This window comes from Carassius gibelio, chromosome A19 (genome assembly GCF_023724105.1).
Source record: "Carassius gibelio isolate Cgi1373 ecotype wild population from Czech Republic chromosome A19, carGib1.2-hapl.c, whole genome shotgun sequence".
Lineage (NCBI taxonomy): Eukaryota > Metazoa > Chordata > Actinopteri > Cypriniformes > Cyprinidae > Carassius > Carassius gibelio.
In genome coordinates this window covers 15694789-15714503 of record NC_068389.1, presented here as the reverse complement: position 1 = coordinate 15714503, position 19715 = coordinate 15694789, and the positions used below count along the sequence as shown (strand labels likewise).

At 37.2% G+C, this 19715-nt stretch overlaps 1 protein-coding gene across 1 annotated transcript in view; it reads left to right on the top strand.

Annotated features, from left to right (window-relative positions):
- LOC127935247 (adhesion G protein-coupled receptor B2) overlaps positions 1-19715 on the top strand; it is a 271317-nt gene that overhangs the window by 66236 nt on the left and 185366 nt on the right. Inside the window, exon 2 of the mRNA XM_052532945.1 lies at positions 5312-6140. Within this exon, the coding sequence (XP_052388905.1) occupies positions 5327-6140 (814 nt within the window). The 5' untranslated portion in view covers positions 5312-5326. The remainder of the gene's footprint in view (positions 1-5311; positions 6141-19715) is intronic.

The following is a 19715-nucleotide window of genomic DNA, read 5'->3' as shown; positions in this document are numbered from 1 at the left end:
ATTCACAAATGTCAAGGTGCTGCTCTCACCCCACATCACTATGTGTTGAACTGGCGTTCACCTCCGTGTTTTGTTTTTATGACACTGACTGGCAGAATCATGTGGCTACATACGCTTTTAAGGGGGAAGTATTAACAGGAAATAATCGAAATAAATGACATGGGAAAATTACGTCGGTTAGAGGTTCTAAATTTCGGTTTCGATTACTTTTCGATTAATCGTCCAGCCCTATTTGTAGTCATTTGACAATGCTGAAGCCAACCATAAATAAGGGTAATATTACATGATGAGTAACTGATAAAACTATTTTTGCAAGCCATTCTCAGCTTTCCATGTTCTCATTGCATTTTCCCCCAAAACGTGAACAAGCAAAGTGAGATCAATGTGAGATTGTTATTTAAGGGTGAATTGTTTATAATTTCTGCATCACATAGCATCAGCAAATTAAATTGTACAACGTTTTTTTAAAACTTTTTCAAACACATTTCTCAGAATGATCCTCCATTTGTGATTGGTTGGGTAAACAGAAAGCCATACCCCCAAAGGAATGCCATTGGTTGTTGCTTTGTCAGGCTGGATGATCAGATCAAGCAAACAAAGGCAAATGTGTTTTCACTTCTTTTGCTAATCAACCTCAGAAAGGCCGATTCATAGATTTCTCTGGATATTAAATACATTATTAAATAAAAATTAACGTTTTGTGGCTTGTCTGTTGGCTTTGTGGTCATCTGTATGCTAGTGTGCTCCTAAAAAATAGGGTTTTAGAAGATATACAAGTTTTAAAGCCTCATTTTTCCAGGACTACAGATATTGATGACAACAAGCAAGTAACAAAGCATGATTCATGACTGTGATGTAACTAAAGTCTGATGGCTATTGAAATAGGACATGCCTTTAAATATTTCCCACCCAAACCTTGCATTCTTTAAACTGAGATATGAGTGTTGTAACAGCTATATATATATATATATATACTTCACAAAAATCAAAGCCATCTCTGCATCTCTAAAGATCCCCATGTCTGCACTGTCTTTCATTACTGTTTCAGTTTCATCTCAGAACCTATTTCCAGACATGCTCCTTACTCTGTGTTTGCTTGACCTTTTATGTCTTTCTCACCTTTTTTCATGCTTCTTTTCTCAGAGGCAGTTTAGTGTGTGAATTGTTTTATTTATTTATTTATTTTTATTTTTTTGTGCTGGTGAGGGATGCTTTTCTGTAGTAACTGACAGCTGCTCATTGGTATACTTAAGGGAACCCTCTACTATTTTTGAAAATAGGCTAATTTTGCAAATCTGATCTGTGCCAATCTCCAGGTTTGGCAGTACCACTGAGTCAAAGGAACACCCTATTATATTATATTACCCCTTTATATTAATACAATTTATATTTAATTGTATAATTTAAAAGCATCTTAATACATAAAGTCATGATAAGTGTTATGATAAGGAAAACGCTTAGCAAGAGACTTTGCGAATGTGTTCATATTCTTCTCTTCTAGCCACGGATTTTGTCATTTTCTTGCAGGACCCTGTACGTTATAGTACTTAATTAGTTTTTATAATTTTATTTCCACCACAGCTTCTTGTCTGCATTGACAACATGCACGATCTGTCTATTGCAAGTGACGTCGCAGGTAGCTGAGAGTGCAACTGCCGATTGCAAGTGACATAGTAATTTAGTTTCTTTTTTTCTTGTCTTCACCACCTGGCTACTTTAGTAAAATGTTGAGAGATTCAAACAAAAAGTAATACAAAAAGTTGAATAAAAAAAAAAAAAAAAAAAAACCTGCAAGTGACGTCAGTAGCTAGACCCTCTTGGTCGGTCTTAGTACAAGATGTAACTACAGAAGAGTCAAATTTTAAATAGGAAAAATATAGAAACGCTTTGGATATTTTTGAGCGAGACAGTCTAATCAGATTCTAGCTAAGGCTAGAGCCTTGTTTAAAAAATAGTGGTGTGTTCCTTTGATGAGCAAGTATATTGGCAAAAACAAAAACTCAAATGTATGTAGGTGGTAGACAGGAATAGAATAAGACATTTACAGGAATAAAGTGTACATTATTGTAGGATAAATGGTGGCGTTATTGAGGCTATATTGTTTTTTTTGTTGTTGTTGTTTTTTTTGTGTGTGTGTGTGTGTGCTTTGACTCTTAATATTCAGTGCCCTGTATCTATCTATTATTTATTAAAACACAGCTGCACAAAAAATGCTGAACAGAGAATTTTAGTGCATTTTCCCTTGATGTTTTACTGAGATTATCACAATGCATAATAAAAACTGTATAAATATATAAATATATGTAGAAATATGTTTTATTTGAATTTGTTATAATATACAATATTCACAATATTACTGTTTTTACATTTTTTTATGAGCCCTAATGAACATGAGAGACTTCTGTCAAAAATATGAAAAATCTTAATTATTCCAAACATAAGAACCAGTATATGTATAGCACATGTATTTATTTATTTATACATGCATACATAAATACATACATTTAATAATGTTAGATCCTACATCAATCCTGCTGGGCCTTTGGGCCCCTACAATTTTTTCTCACATTTTACAGCATTAACACTGGCCCTTGTAGTTGCAGCACTAATTTGCTCACACAGCTCGGATGTAATATATTCGCTTGGGTTTTGCTGAAGCATCTTCTCCAGTATCAATTAAAAGAGTTATCTTGCCATCACTGTTTTTCTCAGATTTTAGTTTAAAACATGCGCTGATGGCATTAATTTAGTCCACAGTGTAGATTTTTGTACAACAAACAGATGAATTCTCATGTGACGATTTAGACTCAAATCAGAAATTGATCTAATCCAGGACCACATATGCAAGTAGAGCAAATCTGATTTGAAAGGATTTGTTCACACAACACACAAGATTAGTGTCACATGTATACAAACATCCAGATATGGCCTGTCTGAACCCTGCAGTTAAAAAATAAATAAAAAAAATCTGTTCTTCATCACCATAATCCCACAAAATAGATCAATAAGTAAATAAGCAAATGCATGATCAGATAACCATTTTTTTCAGCAATATGAGGAATGAGAGAAGCAATAAGCACCCGAAATGGAGTGCGACTCGCTTCTCTGTGCCAGTTCATCTGCACTATTTATGTCTTGGTAGAATAATTTGTTTATGAGTTTTGTTCATGACAACCCTTTATTCCAGCCATCTCATAATAAGCTTGAGTCAGAAACTTCTTATCATATGAAAGATGCATCCACTCTAAACTCTTGTGTTTTCCTCTGCCTTGTCTAAAGGCCCCTCTCCGGAGCCAATTCTTAGCTCCATTTAACTCGCTTCGCTGCTGGTGACTGATTCCAGCACACCTCATACACAGAGCTAATGGGCTGCTGGATGCATCAGAATATTCATAACATCCCAACAGATGCTTGACTAGACAAATGAATTTTATCTTAATATATTAAACTGTGAATTTTCTACCTATCAAAGATGAACTCGCAATGAGCATGAAAGGCTGTAAACTCACAAAAGTTGCAAAGGTTCTGGTACATGAGTCAGTGACATGTAAGATTGTCTACAATAAAGAAAAGAATAAGATCTAGTTTAAAAATGGCAAGTTTTTAAATATCTAAATATTTTGCCAAATAAATAAAAGATTGTCAAACTACTTATAAGCTATTTTTCTTTTCTTTTTTTTTTCTTCTTTTTTTTACATCAGTCATAATGAACAAGTTGAGAAAGTACTATAAGGGAAAGTAAAGGGAAAAAAATACTAATAATAATAAAAATAAAAATAAAGAAGAGAATAAAGTTATAATTGTAATTATGGGTTTCCATACAGACACACACACACACACAAATAAAATACTGCATAAAACTGTATAATTTTAAAGGTTTTACCAAATACGTTCTTTTGGCTTTACTACTTATACATAATTTGACCATCTCATAATGACACTGTAACTCTATCATATATATATATATATATATATATATATATATATAAACAAGATGATGGTAAATACACTCTTATTGTATAATTGCTGTGTTCAAGTCATTGTATGTCTGAATTTAATTGTAATATATATATTTTTTAAATAAATCAATAGATTGGAAAAAAAAATAGAGTGTCATGTCATGTGCCATGTGCTATTAATCAAAAACTCAAAGACCTATAAATGTGTCACAGTGCGGAAACTAAAGGATGCATTTGTGTGTTGGAGATTAGTTGAAGGGCTAAACCCTCTGCAGAAGAGTCATCAGTCTTTTCAGTACATCCGTCAGGGATTTCAGACATCGGAGAAAAGTATGAGTGTCTGTTTTGTGTCTTTGTGAATAGGATTGTGACCTTCACAGAGAGAACAAGCAGCCCTGAAATGATTTACAAGTCTGGTCTGAGTGAGAGTGGAAAGGAGGAGAGGAAGGGTGAGACAGAATGACAAAGAGGCATAAAGGAGGAGAAAAGTCAGAGATTTCCTCTTATTGATCCAGGTGGGAGTGTACAGAAACTCGAAGGCCCTCCGGATGAAGGACGTCCCACCGCAGGCGGCTGTATACCTGTAATGTGACCCACTAACGACATGTAATTAAGACAAAGGGACCAGGGCCAGAGGGGTGGGCTGACTGAATGAAAAGTGAGCGGCGGCTCAGGAGAGGCTGAATAGGGGGTCGCAAACACAGCTGTGGAAAAATGCTGGTGTGAGGAGCTCTGGCAGGCGGGAATCAAGACCGAAGGGCTGATTTACAGGAAAACTTTCCGCTTCATTAATGCTGTCAGAGAGCTTAAATGGCCCGATATGTGACACAACCGTTCCTCTCCATCTAGCTCTGTGTCTCCTGTCTCGTTTTTTTCTGTTGTCATTCTCGTTCTCTCTAGCTGTTTGTTTTTGACTCTCCGCAGTGTCTCCATGGAACAGATTAAAACGGATTAGTGATGTAAATCTGTTAATGAATCTAATATTCAAATAACATTGTGCTGCCCTTCTTGCAATTTCTCCTTCAGAACTCCCCTTCTCTTTTGTTTTACCAACAGTTTTACACAAATCAGATAATCAAATTTACCAGTGTTATGTTAGTATGTTTGATATACTATTATAGTTTTACTTAATATTTTTGAATTCATTTTTATTTTTGTATTTACTCTTTTCATTTTAAATTTTGATTACATTTTAGTAATTTTGTTTTTGTTTTAATTATTTTAGTATATGAAGAATGTAAATGAGAAAGTTGTCTATTTTATTTCAGTTAACAATAAAGCTAGAACGAATTGACTGGCCTCACTGAAATGGTATTTGAATCACTCATCTATATTTCTTTCTTCCCCTCCAGGACAAATGACATAGGATGAACACTGCTGGTCATCTCTGTCTGTCTGTGCTGTCATCCCTTTTTGCACTGGCCTGGGCTGTGGAGCCACTGGGTCAGGCTGCCCCCTGCTCCTCTCTGGTGGCTGGGGTCTTATACGGCTCCTTCTCACTCAGGGACCTCTTTCCCAGGCCGTCCGTTCTGGCATCCGGATGCTCCTGGACTGTGGAGAACCCTGACCCCACCAAGTACTCGCTCTATTTCCGCTTCAATCGCCATGCTGGCGCCTGTTTAGCTTTTTCACCGCTGGTGCTGCCCCTGGACCACTACCTTTCGAACCAGACCTGTGGACTCCCAGACCAGCCCACCTTCCCCTCAGACCCTGAAGCCGTCGAACTTTGCATGGTCCCAGGACCCCACACGTTCCTGCAATTTGATAAGAACTTTGTGCAGTTGTGCCTGACCACTCATCCCGACAAAGATGGAGACAATGGAGATGGGATGTCCGAGGGCCAGGCTCCCTTATCGGCGGAAACTCTGGACTTCCGGCTCATAGAGGTTCTGCTCATTAATAATGAGAATTCAAGTCAGTTTACGTGTGGAGTCCTGTGCCGGTGGTTCGAGGAGTGCTTGCACGTCGGATCAGGCTGGGAAACCGAGAGCTGCAGTATCACCCAGACGGGATGCGTGTGTCCCAACATGGCACCTCCGGTCTCTCTTCTGCCCACTGCTCCCCACAACCACTCTTTAGACCCCAGCGCAAGCGTGTTGCAATCCCCACCTGACGACTGTTGTGTCACACAGCTTCATTCAAAGAACGCCATTGCTATAGCACCCAGGGATGTCCGGCAAGGTAAGCCAGGCTACTTTCAGACCAGCTGCTAGCTGTTTCATTTATAGCCTGCTTCATTAAAATCAATTAAGCTGCTATACAAGCTACTTTGTTTGATTGGGTAACCAATCCGTTTTGGATCACAAGCAAGTGTTTCACTTTCAGCTTGATTTGATTTGGAAAACTCATTTTAGATTTCAATTATTAGCCTCTAATTACAAAAGGGAAAATAAATTTAAAGCGCTTGAAACTGGCTCCAATCAGGATAAGTGTTTGTGATATAATAGTAATCACTGACTCCCCTTGGCTACACTGTTTGGTCCTGCTGACACTGGGTGGTGGGCTACACATACAAACACTTGCTACTACTATGTTATTGTTTGTGTCTTAACTGGATGTTACTAATTTGTTGGTAAAATATGTTATTTTTGGTGTTTATTATGCAAAGTTAGGTCTGGTCCTCAAATGTGATTGACTGAGTAGCTATAGAAGAGATGATGTTTAGTACAGCACTTGGAACTGTATCAGTTATCTTTGTCTGTATAGTAATGCAGATCTCAGGGACTCTTTCTGCAAGATATATTGTTACGCCAGTGAATGGTAACAAATAACATATGAATGACTCATTGAATCACTTACCCGATTTATTCAATACCCCTGATTCAATCACACATCAATTTACTGAACCACTGATTCATTCAGAAAGTAGCGAGTCATTGAACCACTAAAACAATGTTTGCGAACCACTGATTTATTCAGATCTTAAATCTGTCATTTGTCACTTTTGCTGACGACACCCTTTGATGTTGATTTGTGTCTCATTAAGCATCAGATTTGTGGGTAGAGAACAGTTCAGGGGCCTTGGTGATACGTTTTAAATATATTTATTAGGATTATTCAGGTCAGCTTTCCCCTCTGCCCCCGCTGTGCTTGTTTAAAAAGTGCCCATACAGACAGGTGATCAGACTCATTTAGGTGATCAACATCACTGATAGACTTCAGTGTCAAGTTGCCGCATATAGAAACATTCTGCATGTGTTTCCAGTTGAAAGGAAAGTGAGTCAGGAAGTGTGTTATTGACACCAAAAAAAAGAAGCAACTAAATGGGGAAAGTGAGACGAGAGGATGTGTATGTGTACGCGTGCTTCAGTCTGGCTTTTTCTGGCTCGCTCTAGTGTCTCTCAGCTACAGCTACACTGAGTTTTATCCTCCCTTGAGTCAGCATGCTGATTGGCTGTGCCAGACAGGAGGACACTGCCAATGTGCCTGCTACAGAAATGCAGCCTTCCCCCATGCCCGCAAAGACTGCACATTAAACGGCCTTCTCCTCAAAGCTGACATCACTGACACCAGCCAAATTCAAGCATGGAGAGTAAATCTCTGGAAAGATGTTTACAGTATTTTTAGATGTGTATTGGGATATTTTTTTCCCCATAATTAGGCCACTCTGGAATAGAGGGTATATAGCATCCCTGCAATTCAAATGATTCAAAATCCTAACAAATTATGCAGAACATCAGAGCACTCAGGCATATAGATCCCCTAAGTACTATATAATGGGATAATGCTACTTATTTTTCAATGCAGAAGTAAGCTAGCTACAGTATGTTCTGTGAAAGTGCAAGACTTCATTAGCTCCTATAAGTAAATAACTAGAAGAACAACAAAGTGTAGGAAACTATTTGCACTATAAACCAGTGCTTTTAGAATTATGACAATACATTAAAATCATATAAGGAATACCAGTCCACAATATAAAGCAGCCTAACAAGCTGTTTTGCAGAGCCAAAAATAACTGGACACTAATGACACTGGAAGCCTTGCACATTAAAGTCACAAATGGCTGAACCTGCTCTTATGTTAAAAATAAGGTGGATGTAATAATTAGATCCACAAGGATGTCACATAGTTTTTGATGTTTTTCCTTTTTTTGGGAGGGGTGGGGTGATTTTGAGTAAAAAATTACAAATTTATATAGATGGGAGATGAACCTATCACAGATTAAGTTTGTTTCTGTGAACTGTCAACATCCCTTGGTGTGCAAATGATTAAATACCAGGAATGTTATCCGAAGTCTTAATTGGATTAATTATTTAATTGTCTCCGGGCCTAGGCATTTCTTGCAGAGACAATTCCAATGCTCGAAGCCCATGTGAACATGGAACTTTTCGCTCCTCCGTGCACAGCATTGAGATGGGTTGGCGAAGGTGGATAAAATCCCCAAACTGTTACAGCGTATATTATTTTTATGTTAGTGCTGTAACTAATAGAGGCTAACTGCTGTTATTGCATGTGTGTGATGTTGATAATTTCCTGTAGACTGAAACATCAACTTGTAGCCAGAAGCCAGGTCAGCATCGTGTCATAAGGCTGCAAGATTAATCAAATGCAATTGTCATGCACATCTTTTTAAAAAAGCTGGTTCTGTGATTAGTAGTAAATCTCCATCACCTGCTTTCAGATGGAGCAGCATTTACTACATAGAGCCATAGTTCTCTGACAAGCTACGCAAAACAATTGCTATAATGAAAGCTGTTTGCGTAGCTTCTCAGTGAACTACGGCTTTGTTTAGTAAATGCTGCTCCACCTGAAAGCATGTGAAAATACCAGATGTTATACCAAAATACCTAAATCCGACTGACCGGACTCTCTGCACTGCAGCGTGAACAAAATTGGCGGCGCCCATCTCACATTACAGATCACGATCCAGATAATTTAGAAATGTTTTTATATGACAAAACACACTCATTTACACATATTTATGAATCCGAATATCAGATTGTCCATGACATGGTATGCAAATTTGAATATTTTAAATAAAAATGAAAAGCTAAATAAAAGCGATCCATCTGTCATACAGTGTTATTGTAGATGCGGTGTGTCATGTAACAAGCCTGACACATCGCCATGGAAACAGTAAGGTGAACGTTCTAACGGTCGTCTAAAAAAAAAAAAAACTCACTAGAATATTTTAAACTCACCACTGAAAACGTTAATAACATGTTTTTACTCCAAACTCACTTCATAACGTCAGCCGAGTGTTTAAAATAAATCCTTCTGCAAGATGATGTGGCTTCTTATACAGAATATGGCACGCAACATATTTCATAGTAATATAAACAGTGATAAAGGCTATACCGATTAGCATTACATTATAAATATACTTTATGATAATGAAAATTATAATTATAATAACTCCGATAAACCATATATGTATTTTGCTTAGTCGTGTGCTTTTTGGTCACACTGAATCAATAAAAGCATTTAAAACTTTTGTTATTTCAGCAAGGGCTATAGGGCTTTCCTGGGTTTCTTCTGTGGGGCGTATTAGGAGTTTCAGAGTGATCAGAGATTTACTGCTGATCACAGAACCATACTTTACTGAAAGATATGCATGACAATCACAATTTCTGCCTTTATCGTGCAGCCCTATCATGTTGTTTCGAACTCGTAAGACATTATTTTTAATTTTTTTTGGAACTCAAAGGTATTTTTGTTGAAATCAGCATTGCAACTGATATGTTTCCAGGTCCAGAAAGGTAGTAAAGACATCGTTAAAATAGTCCATGTAACAACAGCGGTTCAAAATAATTTTATGAAGCTACGAGAATATACGTTGTGTTATTCTCATGAACGCATCTTGAAGACTGACATGGGAGAGAAAAAATTGTTATCTTAATTTTTGTTCCTAAGATTTGTGAAGGTCTTATGGGTTTGGAATGACATGAGGGTGAGTAATTAATGACAGAATTATAATTTTTGGGTGAACTATCCCTTTAACCCTCTGGAGTTGATTCACTCGTATACGCGTTATGAGGCATTTTTTCCTGACAACCCTGAAAAAAAAATCATACAGATAAGAGCAATACATCAATCGAACCATCAAAACCTCAGTGCAATAAATAAAAAATGTATATAATAAAATAATATAAAATAATAACATATATTTTCCGCCATATTGTGAATTTTACAATGTAAATGATGTTAAAGGTTTGTAATTATTGTAATTATTATTATTATTATTATTTTTTTTTTTTACTAAAGACTTTTTTGTAAACCTGTCCTTGAATTGGGTAGTTGACTGGTTTGGTGGTCCCTGGGTTCTGTAAAGGTTGTAAAACCCTGCTGTTTGTCATCAGAAAGAGAACTGTAGAGGACTGCTGGTTTGCTGAAATACATGCAGAGCAGCCAGTTTGAGTCAATGTTTGAGCTGTGGGTTTTAGTGTAATTTTTTTTTATGTTTCTTAGAATTGTTTGAGCTATACATCTCATGTTGGTCTGAGTAGAATATTTAGTCTTTCTTTGAATTCTGACTACGCTGCATTTTTTTCCCTGCTGGCATTCGAGTCTGTTACATCATTGACATATGGAAAGGGTAATGAATACAAGGTGAAATATAACAGAGGTTATATGAAGCATGAAATACATCATTAGACTCTATTACTATGAATTCATCTGGGTGTGTTTCTCTGAATGCTTAAAATACTTCTTTGGTAATTGTGATGCCAGTGTATGTTCCAGACAGGAGTAGATCTGTTCTGCAACCAATAATACTTTTTCAAATTTTTTTAGTAGCACAATATTATCTATTTCCCCAAATTGTATAGCTTTGACCAGGTACTACACAATTAGCAGTGTAGTAAAATAGTTTATATCTTTGAAAAAATTTAATTTTATTAATGCACAGATTTATATATAAAGTTGGATATAGACGTATTTCAAGTTTTATCCACATACATACAGTATACTCACATAAAACAATACCACAAATGTGTGATTATTTATATTTCAAATGCAAACTATATTATCACCAAAATTTACTTTTTTTTTGTGGTATACCGGTGTATTTACCTATGTAGCAATACAATCAGTTAAGGTCAATCAAACACTTTCTTCTAGAATGTCCACTTTCTTATGCAGTAATCTGAAGTCTGAGTCATTTTAGTGAATTGTTTCATTTGGATGATTTACTTCCAGTGAGTCATTGTTTTGTAGCTACAGTGTTGTGTAATTAACTATTTTTTCAAGCATTACCTACATTTAGCTCAGAGGTTCTCAATTCAAGGCCTCACGCCCCCTGCTCTGCACATTTGTTTGTCTCTCTTATCGCTTCAGACATTTGTTCTATTAGAACGTAACAATTCAGACATTTGTTCTATTCCGCCATTATTCCATTTCGAAGCGAACATATATGTTCCATTCAAAGTGCATTGAAGTGTGTGAGATGTGAATTGAAATTGTATTTATTTACAGAGTATATGATGTCACACTTGCCCGTGTGTGCAGACGTTGTGCAGCACAAATCCATGAATGAATGTTCTAAAATGAATTAAACTTCAATAGATTTCCCCTGTTTAGGGAGTAGGGAGAAATAAACACTGTGTAGACATGACCATGTCAATCGGAGCACAGTTCATGCACGGAGCTCACTTCTAATGAGCTGATAATCGGAATCAGGTATGTTAACAGAGAGACAAACAAAATGTACAGAGCAGGGGGCGCAATGACTGGAATTGAGAACTGCTGATTTAGCTTAACTGCTTGGTTTGTAAGTTTGTGTAAGCTGTGCTACATCACTGCATAATTGACAGTGGACCTTTTTTTTTCAGCGAAATTCAGAAAAAGAACATTGAGATTTATAAGAACCACATTTCCTCTTAGAGATGGAAGTGGACCTGTTCAGCCTAAAATTGTCCACCAGGTTAAACGATTTCGAATAACAGCTGACAAAAATCTCCGAAAGAAGCCACATAACTGCTCTAGTCAGAGATAGCAGGGTGCCTTCACCACCTGCGCAACAATTAATTTTCCTACAGTACTGTGACTGACACATTATCTGCTAGAAATACATGCAGCTAACAACTTTAGCACTACAACTGCTGTAACTAAAGGAAAGAAGTTGGACTGAATGCTAGTCTGACCAATTTTATTAACTTCAGTGCCCACACATGCTCATAGTTGCACACATTCTGTCTTTCTATTTGGACTCAAGACCTTGAATCAATATAACTCACTCTACTCTGAATAATAAGTGTGCTTCTGTGTATGCTTGTGCCAAGAGCGACTCACAAACTGTTAGCCAGCCTCCCAGTGTTTTTACAAAACGAACAACTTCGGGACACATTTTTGCATAGTGTTATGAGAAGGCTAGCTGATTTTGTGTATGCATTCCAATTTTTAGGCCCACATATAATAATTTTTGTATTTTTAAATAATATACTCTATTTAATTATGTAATATATTTGTCTATATTCTATTTTCTGTTATCTAACACAAACATTTGGAAACTGTAGAAATCTCATTTATGCACAATTTAACAGGTATGGATACCATTTATGAATATTGTAGCAAAAACATTTATTTAGAGTATTTGTTTGCTCATTGAAGGCCTGTCTGCAGATAGTATTGTTGTAGTGTGTAAATAGTTTGTGTGTATATTATGTGGAGCTGCACAGTCCCAGGGGCGAGGCTGCAATTTTGTTGTTAGAGATTTGTGAGCAGTGTCATTATGATGGATGAAGGAGTCCTCTCAGTTCTGGTTCCACTGTTGATTTGAACTGCAGGGACGGAGGAAGAGGACTGCTCCACTATCGGGCTTCTCCCCAGCCTTCTGTCCACATGTGGTTCCCCTTGACCTAGAGAAGCCAGTAGGTTAAGATCAGGGTCATTACTGCTGTCTATTATATCTTTCAGCCAGGTGTTCTAATCCTTAGTTTGGCTTGTTTTTTTGTTTTTGTTTTTTTTTCTCTTTCACTTAAAAAAATAAAAATAAATCTGGTCATCCCACAGTCATGGAAGTGCCGCAAATACAAAATGTAGTTTTTCAGGATCCATGATTCTTTATTGTAATATTGATGCATACTGTAATCATTTGACACTCGTGCCAGACGAGGATCTTGCACAGAAGTTAGATATATGTTACTTAATATTAATAGGATAAATGATAAACCAGAATCAATGTCTTGTCAATTGATCAACTTATTTTCTTCAGCTTCAAGGATTTTGTATCTTGCCGAAACTGCCTATTGTAAATGTGAAAACATGTCACGTGTTTAAACGCGTACTCCCTCCAAGACACTGTCTCTGGTTATGTGACCTATATCAAGATATCTTAATCTTTCAGCTAATTGTGCTAAATCTTACATCAAACAGTCAACGTTTGTTCAGAGATGGTAAATCTTCTGCATTAATAGTTTGGATCATGCTCTTTTTATACATCTCCGTTTCTTGGCCTCATGGATGGTGTGCTGATAGACATGAGTACAATTCCACTTCATTGTGTTGATTTAAGCAGCGTTTCCACTGCAGGAACTTTACCCAGGAACTAGGGACTTTGGGCTGGTACTCGGTTTGTTTCCACAGCAGGAACCAGGAACTAAATAAAGTTCCGGGTGAAAAAAAAATGCCCCTCAGAAAGTCCCTGGTGGTGAGGTAGTACAAGTGGGACTTGGGCGCTAAACATCCTGACTGGTTGAGTTCACGCAGCATTGTGATTTTATTTGGATAATTTTCAAAAGATATCCGTTATTGTGTCATGCAATTTAATTTTAAAAGTATTTCAGGTGAGAATGTAGTTGTTTTAAACAGAAAATGAAAGGAGGCAGTGGTATTTGATATCGTAATTCGTTTTATTGTAAATGTACAGTGAGGAAAATTGCAGTAGCCAAGTCGAGCTAACTGATTTGAAGAATTACCAGATTTGCGTTGTCGCGGACATCACACTCGCGAGTCACATTCACAAAGTCCGAACTTCCGAGGATGCACGTTCAAAATCAGTATACTTTGTTTTGAGAAATGCGCACAGACCTATGTCATCCGTCTATTAACCTAATCTTCCGGTAATCTCGGTGGAAACGTGATATTATTACAGTATGTCAATGTTGAATACCCTACATCCAGTCAAAATAACTGAGAAGCCACAGCTCCTGCATCCAGAAAAAAAAAAAGAGATGCTATTCCAAGCACAAAGAGCTGCAGGTAGTCTTTTGAAAATTTTAAATCTCTAGAGAAAACTGACTTTTCTTGTTCTCTTCTTTCAATTTGTTTCCCACTCTTAGAGCTGCCTTTCAGGAATTGTGATGCTTGAGAAAGCTTTAATTACTTGGTTAATCTGATCTGAGATTTACGACTGACCTGCCTGTCTTGTGTGACAAATGTCAGGAAAGCTAGCCAGCTGACAGTCCCCGAGAGCAGAGACGATGTCCAGAAAGGACAGGTGGCCATGTGAAGTGAAATCATTTTGTACTTTAAAGATTTATTTTCGGTTTCTCCATGCACCTTATGCCATTTATCGTTTACAATGTGACTTACAGTATCTCTACCTTTCTACCACATGAAGGAATATTCTGAGTTCAGTACAGCTTACGTTCTGGTTTCTTTCTTTTATGGTGAGACACTTACAATAGAAGTAAATGAGGTCAACATGTTTGAGGATTTGAAAGCAGAAATGTGAAGCTTCCGTTGAAAACAACAACAGCATATTCTGGTTAGGTATGTTTAGAAACATGCAGCTGGTTTAAGCTGGTCTTTAGTTGGTCATAAGCCGGTCCTGAGCTCTTTATAAGCTAGTAATGAGCAGGATCTAGTTGCTTAGGACCAGGACATGACCAGCTTATACCATCTAGATTTTTGCATTTTTAAAGTAGGTACAAGCTGAAAATAATATTTGTTATAAGCATTATGATGATTTAGTTTTGCTCTCTCTACTGAAACCAGAATAGTCCTTTAAATGTTAAAGTCTAAATCTCTCTATTTCTATAATGAGACTCGTTCCATCTCTGAAAAGTCCTTTGTCAATCTAAGTTACATGGTGCACTTTTGATGTATTCTGGTCAATCTGTTTTCAGTCAACAGCTGCACAAAGATTGGCTCATCAGTTTCAACTCAAATGGAACTTGCCGATCAATTATTGACTTACCGTGCATAACCTGAGAAAGCCAAGTAAATGCTACTGGATCTTCTCGGGTTGATTCGCTGGGAAATCCATTGCTCTATGCTGCTTTAGTGCCATACTTTCTCAAACCCATTATATCTCATTGTGAATCGTTCACTTCAATCCATTTCCAACTATATGAGGACTTTCAAGCTTCCAGTGCCTCCTCAGAAATACTTTTGAAAAAAAAAAAAAAACACAAGTGGTGTGCCATAAAAGAAACATGACAGCTCCTACTCCTTCACGCTCTCTTCATCCAGCCCATGTCTGCCATAGGAGGTGTTCGCTCCACAACCGAGCGCCTGCCCATCATTGCCTCCATGCACAGTGGGAGGAAAAAAGGGCTGTCCAAATCTTCAAAAGCAGGCATTTCGAAAACCTCCTCCCTATGCGGCAAGGCTGTGTGGTTGAAAGACTTGTCTTTGTGTTGCTTCCATGCATGAGAAGAGCATCGATCAGAAGAGCTTCTCATTAAACGTGGCGCTGCACTTTGTCTATTTTTGGTAGTATGATAGAGGTTTGGGTGGTGTGCAAGGGCCCAGCTGAGAACTGTCGTTAATCATTTAAGTCAACGCGCTCTGCTGCGGCTCACACAGAGTGGTAACTGAGGCAGTGTACATGTGCTGTACCCACATGCATGCACATATTTTAAACACACGGCCAGGTGTGTGAAACCAGCCTCTCTGAAAATCAGATGGAATGCAGTTCTGTTCTTTGTGGTTGTTCTCTCCTATTCACTTTGAAGACTTTGGGCAAAGTCAGTGAGGAAGAAAGACAGATAAAAGGAGACACCAGTGGTCTGACTCACATGGGGGGTGTTATCTCGCTTTCTTTGTGGTCTTTTTCTTCTACGCTTCTTCATACATGGACTTTTTTGCTGTACCAGAGCAAGAGCATTTCAACTGTTATTCTATATCCTTCCAGTGTCTTTAAAATTGGAGTTGCAAACAATGACGTACAATAAAACTAACCTAATATAATATGTCTAGCTGTACATGTTCCCTGCCTCTGAGGTAGAAATCATTCTGTAGCTGGTGTAGTGCCGCTATTAATTTAACCATAACATTTAATCATACCCACCACTGCCTTTGGAAATCAGTTTAAATCAGCAAAAAATAAATAAAATAAAAAACTCTACAATTGTTGCTGCACTTCCTAAAATTAAGATGTCTTTGTACCTCTGAGAAGGAAAATAGACTCCATCTTTGGCCCTTGTGGTATGCTTTGCAATCTGCTTTGTGAATGAAACTCTCATTCCCAGTCATGCTTGTTCAACAAGCTTGGGTATAGGAAGTAGAAGACCCACACACCTCAAGCTGTCGCTGTATGACACTTCATACTCTGAATCAGAATACCATACCCACCATCTTTGGCAGGAGGATTTGTTTGGACCAGGATTTGTTTGGGTTTCACACTGAGCTTTTTAGAACAGACTGCATTTGCAAACGCTCTCAGATTCAGACCAATTGGACATATGCCTTCAATCTTCGAACAGCGAGAACCACTCTGGCTAGTTGTAAAATACATTTTTTTTATGAAGGAGACTGCAACATACTATTTCAAAATATACCATACAAAAAACTCTTCAGAATTCTAATATTCTTATTCTAATACTTCAAAACTAATATTGATGTGTCTCAGTAGTTGACAACAAATAGCTTCTATATATATATGACAGTGATGTGTGCCAAAACATACTGTGGTTTAGTTATTAGCTAACACATAAATGGCATGGTAAGACCAGGTCTAGCGATCTTACCATCATGTGAAACTTTTTTGACTGTTGATGTTAGTAGCGTGTTTTAATGTTGGTATTAAATCATCACCAACAACAATATTTTGCCTTACTATTCTAGTTTTCATGGTTTAAAATGTATTACATAAAAACAATGAGGCAATAATGATTGGTTAATTAATAATAATCATCTGGTTTTATTGTACGGAGCCCCACACATGACATGCAAGAAAAAATATTAGACGTAATCGTGTGAACAATTTACTAATTTGTTCCCTCAATGTACTAGAACTTGCACACGTTTACTATTGCATTCCCTCGACTTACTATTCAGTTCACTCAATTTATAAATTGTGCGCATGATTTCCTAATTCTTTCGCTCGATTTGCTAATATGTGCGCACAATTTAGCAAATCGAGGGAATGCAATAGTAAATCGAAGGAATGCAATAGTAATCGTGTGAACATTTTAGTACATTGAAGGAACAAATTTGTAAATCGTGCGCACAATTTATTTATTTTTCATGTGCATGCCTCCGTATTATTGAATATCAATGTTAAAATATATTGTAGGCTAATACAAAATAAACAATTTGCATTATTACAAATGCCTGCAAAGGGCACCAATGGCCTGGTAATTGTTGTTGTTACACTTACAAGATAATCAATTCCTTGCTTAATATTGACCATGGTTTAATACAAATATCCACTTAATTTTACATTTTGGCCACCTATTTGCGATATAAATTAAATTTCTTCAACAGAAACATGTGGACATCACAACCCTGACCAAAATTAACTATGGTTTTATCGTAGTAAAACTGCTTAATTTTCTTTTTGTGTGCCTGAGACTATAAAATCAATCAGACAACTGTATTAATAAAATCATAGCCATATGTAATTGTCTAGAGCTACAATTGTAATTTATAAATAATACAATTTAATGACAATTTGTTGATTTACTTTTTTATTTTAATAAAGTTCTATTTTGATATATATATATATATATATATATATATATATATATATATATATATATATATATATATATATATATATATATATATATTATAATGTTTCGTTCCTTTTTTTTTTTTTTTTTTTTTTTTTGAAGGAGGGGGCCCAACAATACTACTCTACTTAGGGCACCCATTTGGCCAGCAGCGGCCCTGGAAACATTCCGAAGTCCAGCCCTACTTTTTATTTTTTGATAATCCGTTTCACTCAGATGTACTTCACATTACATTACAAATTTAAGTCTAAATACTAGGCTAGTTATTCAACCAACCCTCTGAATACTTTAATAATTTGTTTTATTTGTACATCCCTGTCATTTAAAGCTGCAGTAGGTAACTTTTGTAAAAATGTATTTTTTACATATTTGTTAAACCTGTCATTATGTCCTGACAGTAGAATATGAGACAGATAATCTGTGAAAAAAAATCAAGCTCCTCTGGCTCCTCCCAGTGGTCCTATTGCCATTTGCAGAAATCCATCACTCCCGGTAAGAAACAACCAATCAGAGCTATGGTGCGTAACTTTTTTATGTGTTCAAAATTTACAACATGTATATAATAAGTGAGTACACCATGAATCCATTTTCCAAACCGTGTCTTTAGCCTGTCCTGAATCACTAGGGTACACCTATAATCATAGTGCGAACTACGGGGGAGCTAGGGGGAGCTCGGCTCCCCTTAATAAGACATGGGCTCCCCTGAAAACGAGAAATCTGAAATTTTGGGGGGTCTCAAAAAATACTGACAATGTGAATATTTTTAAGTGCAATTTCAGTTTTGTAATGTGATTATGATGGCAAAATATTATTCATTCATGCATGACGGCGATTCAAACCTAATTAACTTCAATAAAGATTACAGTAGGTGTGGGGGCGCTGCGCTGCAAATTCCACATGTTAGTATGTCATAGATTCGTAGAAACAAAATAAACGTTGGAGGCCATTTATCGTGCGCAAAAGTCCTTCCATTATGCAGTTATAGCATCATAGCTAGGGCAAAAAGAAAACAAGGTAGTTCAATTAATTTTGGTTTTATTAAGAAATTGTGTAGTGATGACGCACGACTGATTCACCTGCTGAAAGCACTGGTAAACCTCAAGCCAAGCCCACCGTGAAAACGCATGAAGCTGAAGAAAAGTAATCTCTGGGATCCTAACCCCTCTTGCTTTCTTGCTTCGAGTCCTCTCTCGCGTTAAACTGGAACAGCCAGCAGTGGAGAGACTGGAAGAGCCAATATACATGGCTGTGTGTTAAGGATGGAAGCTTGGGGTGCATCACTTTGTAACGCGTTGTGTCAAGAGGGGGACAAAATATGGGTAGCTCACAAAGTTATTAGGCCAGACAAAACTCACGGAGGCGATTGACATTTAACAACGACTCGCGTTTTATTTCTCCAATCGAACTCGGGCAATTGTCTGTCCCATGTTCCACCGTCCACAGCGTAACCAAAACAAAACAAACAAGATTAAAACAAAATGATTTCCAAACAGAGATTACCCGCATACATGGGCGATTCGAGTCGCGCTTGTATACATTATCATACAGAGTGCATGCCGTTTTACAGGGAGCGAGCAGCTCTTAAAGGGGCCACATTTTTTCCCACTCGTTACAACTTGTAAGGACGCAAAAAACCTTCTTCTGTCTGAAAAAGTACCTGGCACGCACTTGTCTGAGGAATGGATTAATGGTTAATGCTCAGAACCAGTCGCGAAAAATTATATATAAATACAGGGACAGCATTGCACACAAGATGGCCATTGAAGTGGCATTAACTAAGCAAAAGGCGATTCTGCCAAATAAAGTAATTGAGGTCTAAATTAATGGAGGAGACCACAACATCATTCAAGGCTGTCTTCCTGACCTATCAATTTGTGTCGATAAAGTATAATAGTGCAAATTGTAGCTGTTATGTAGC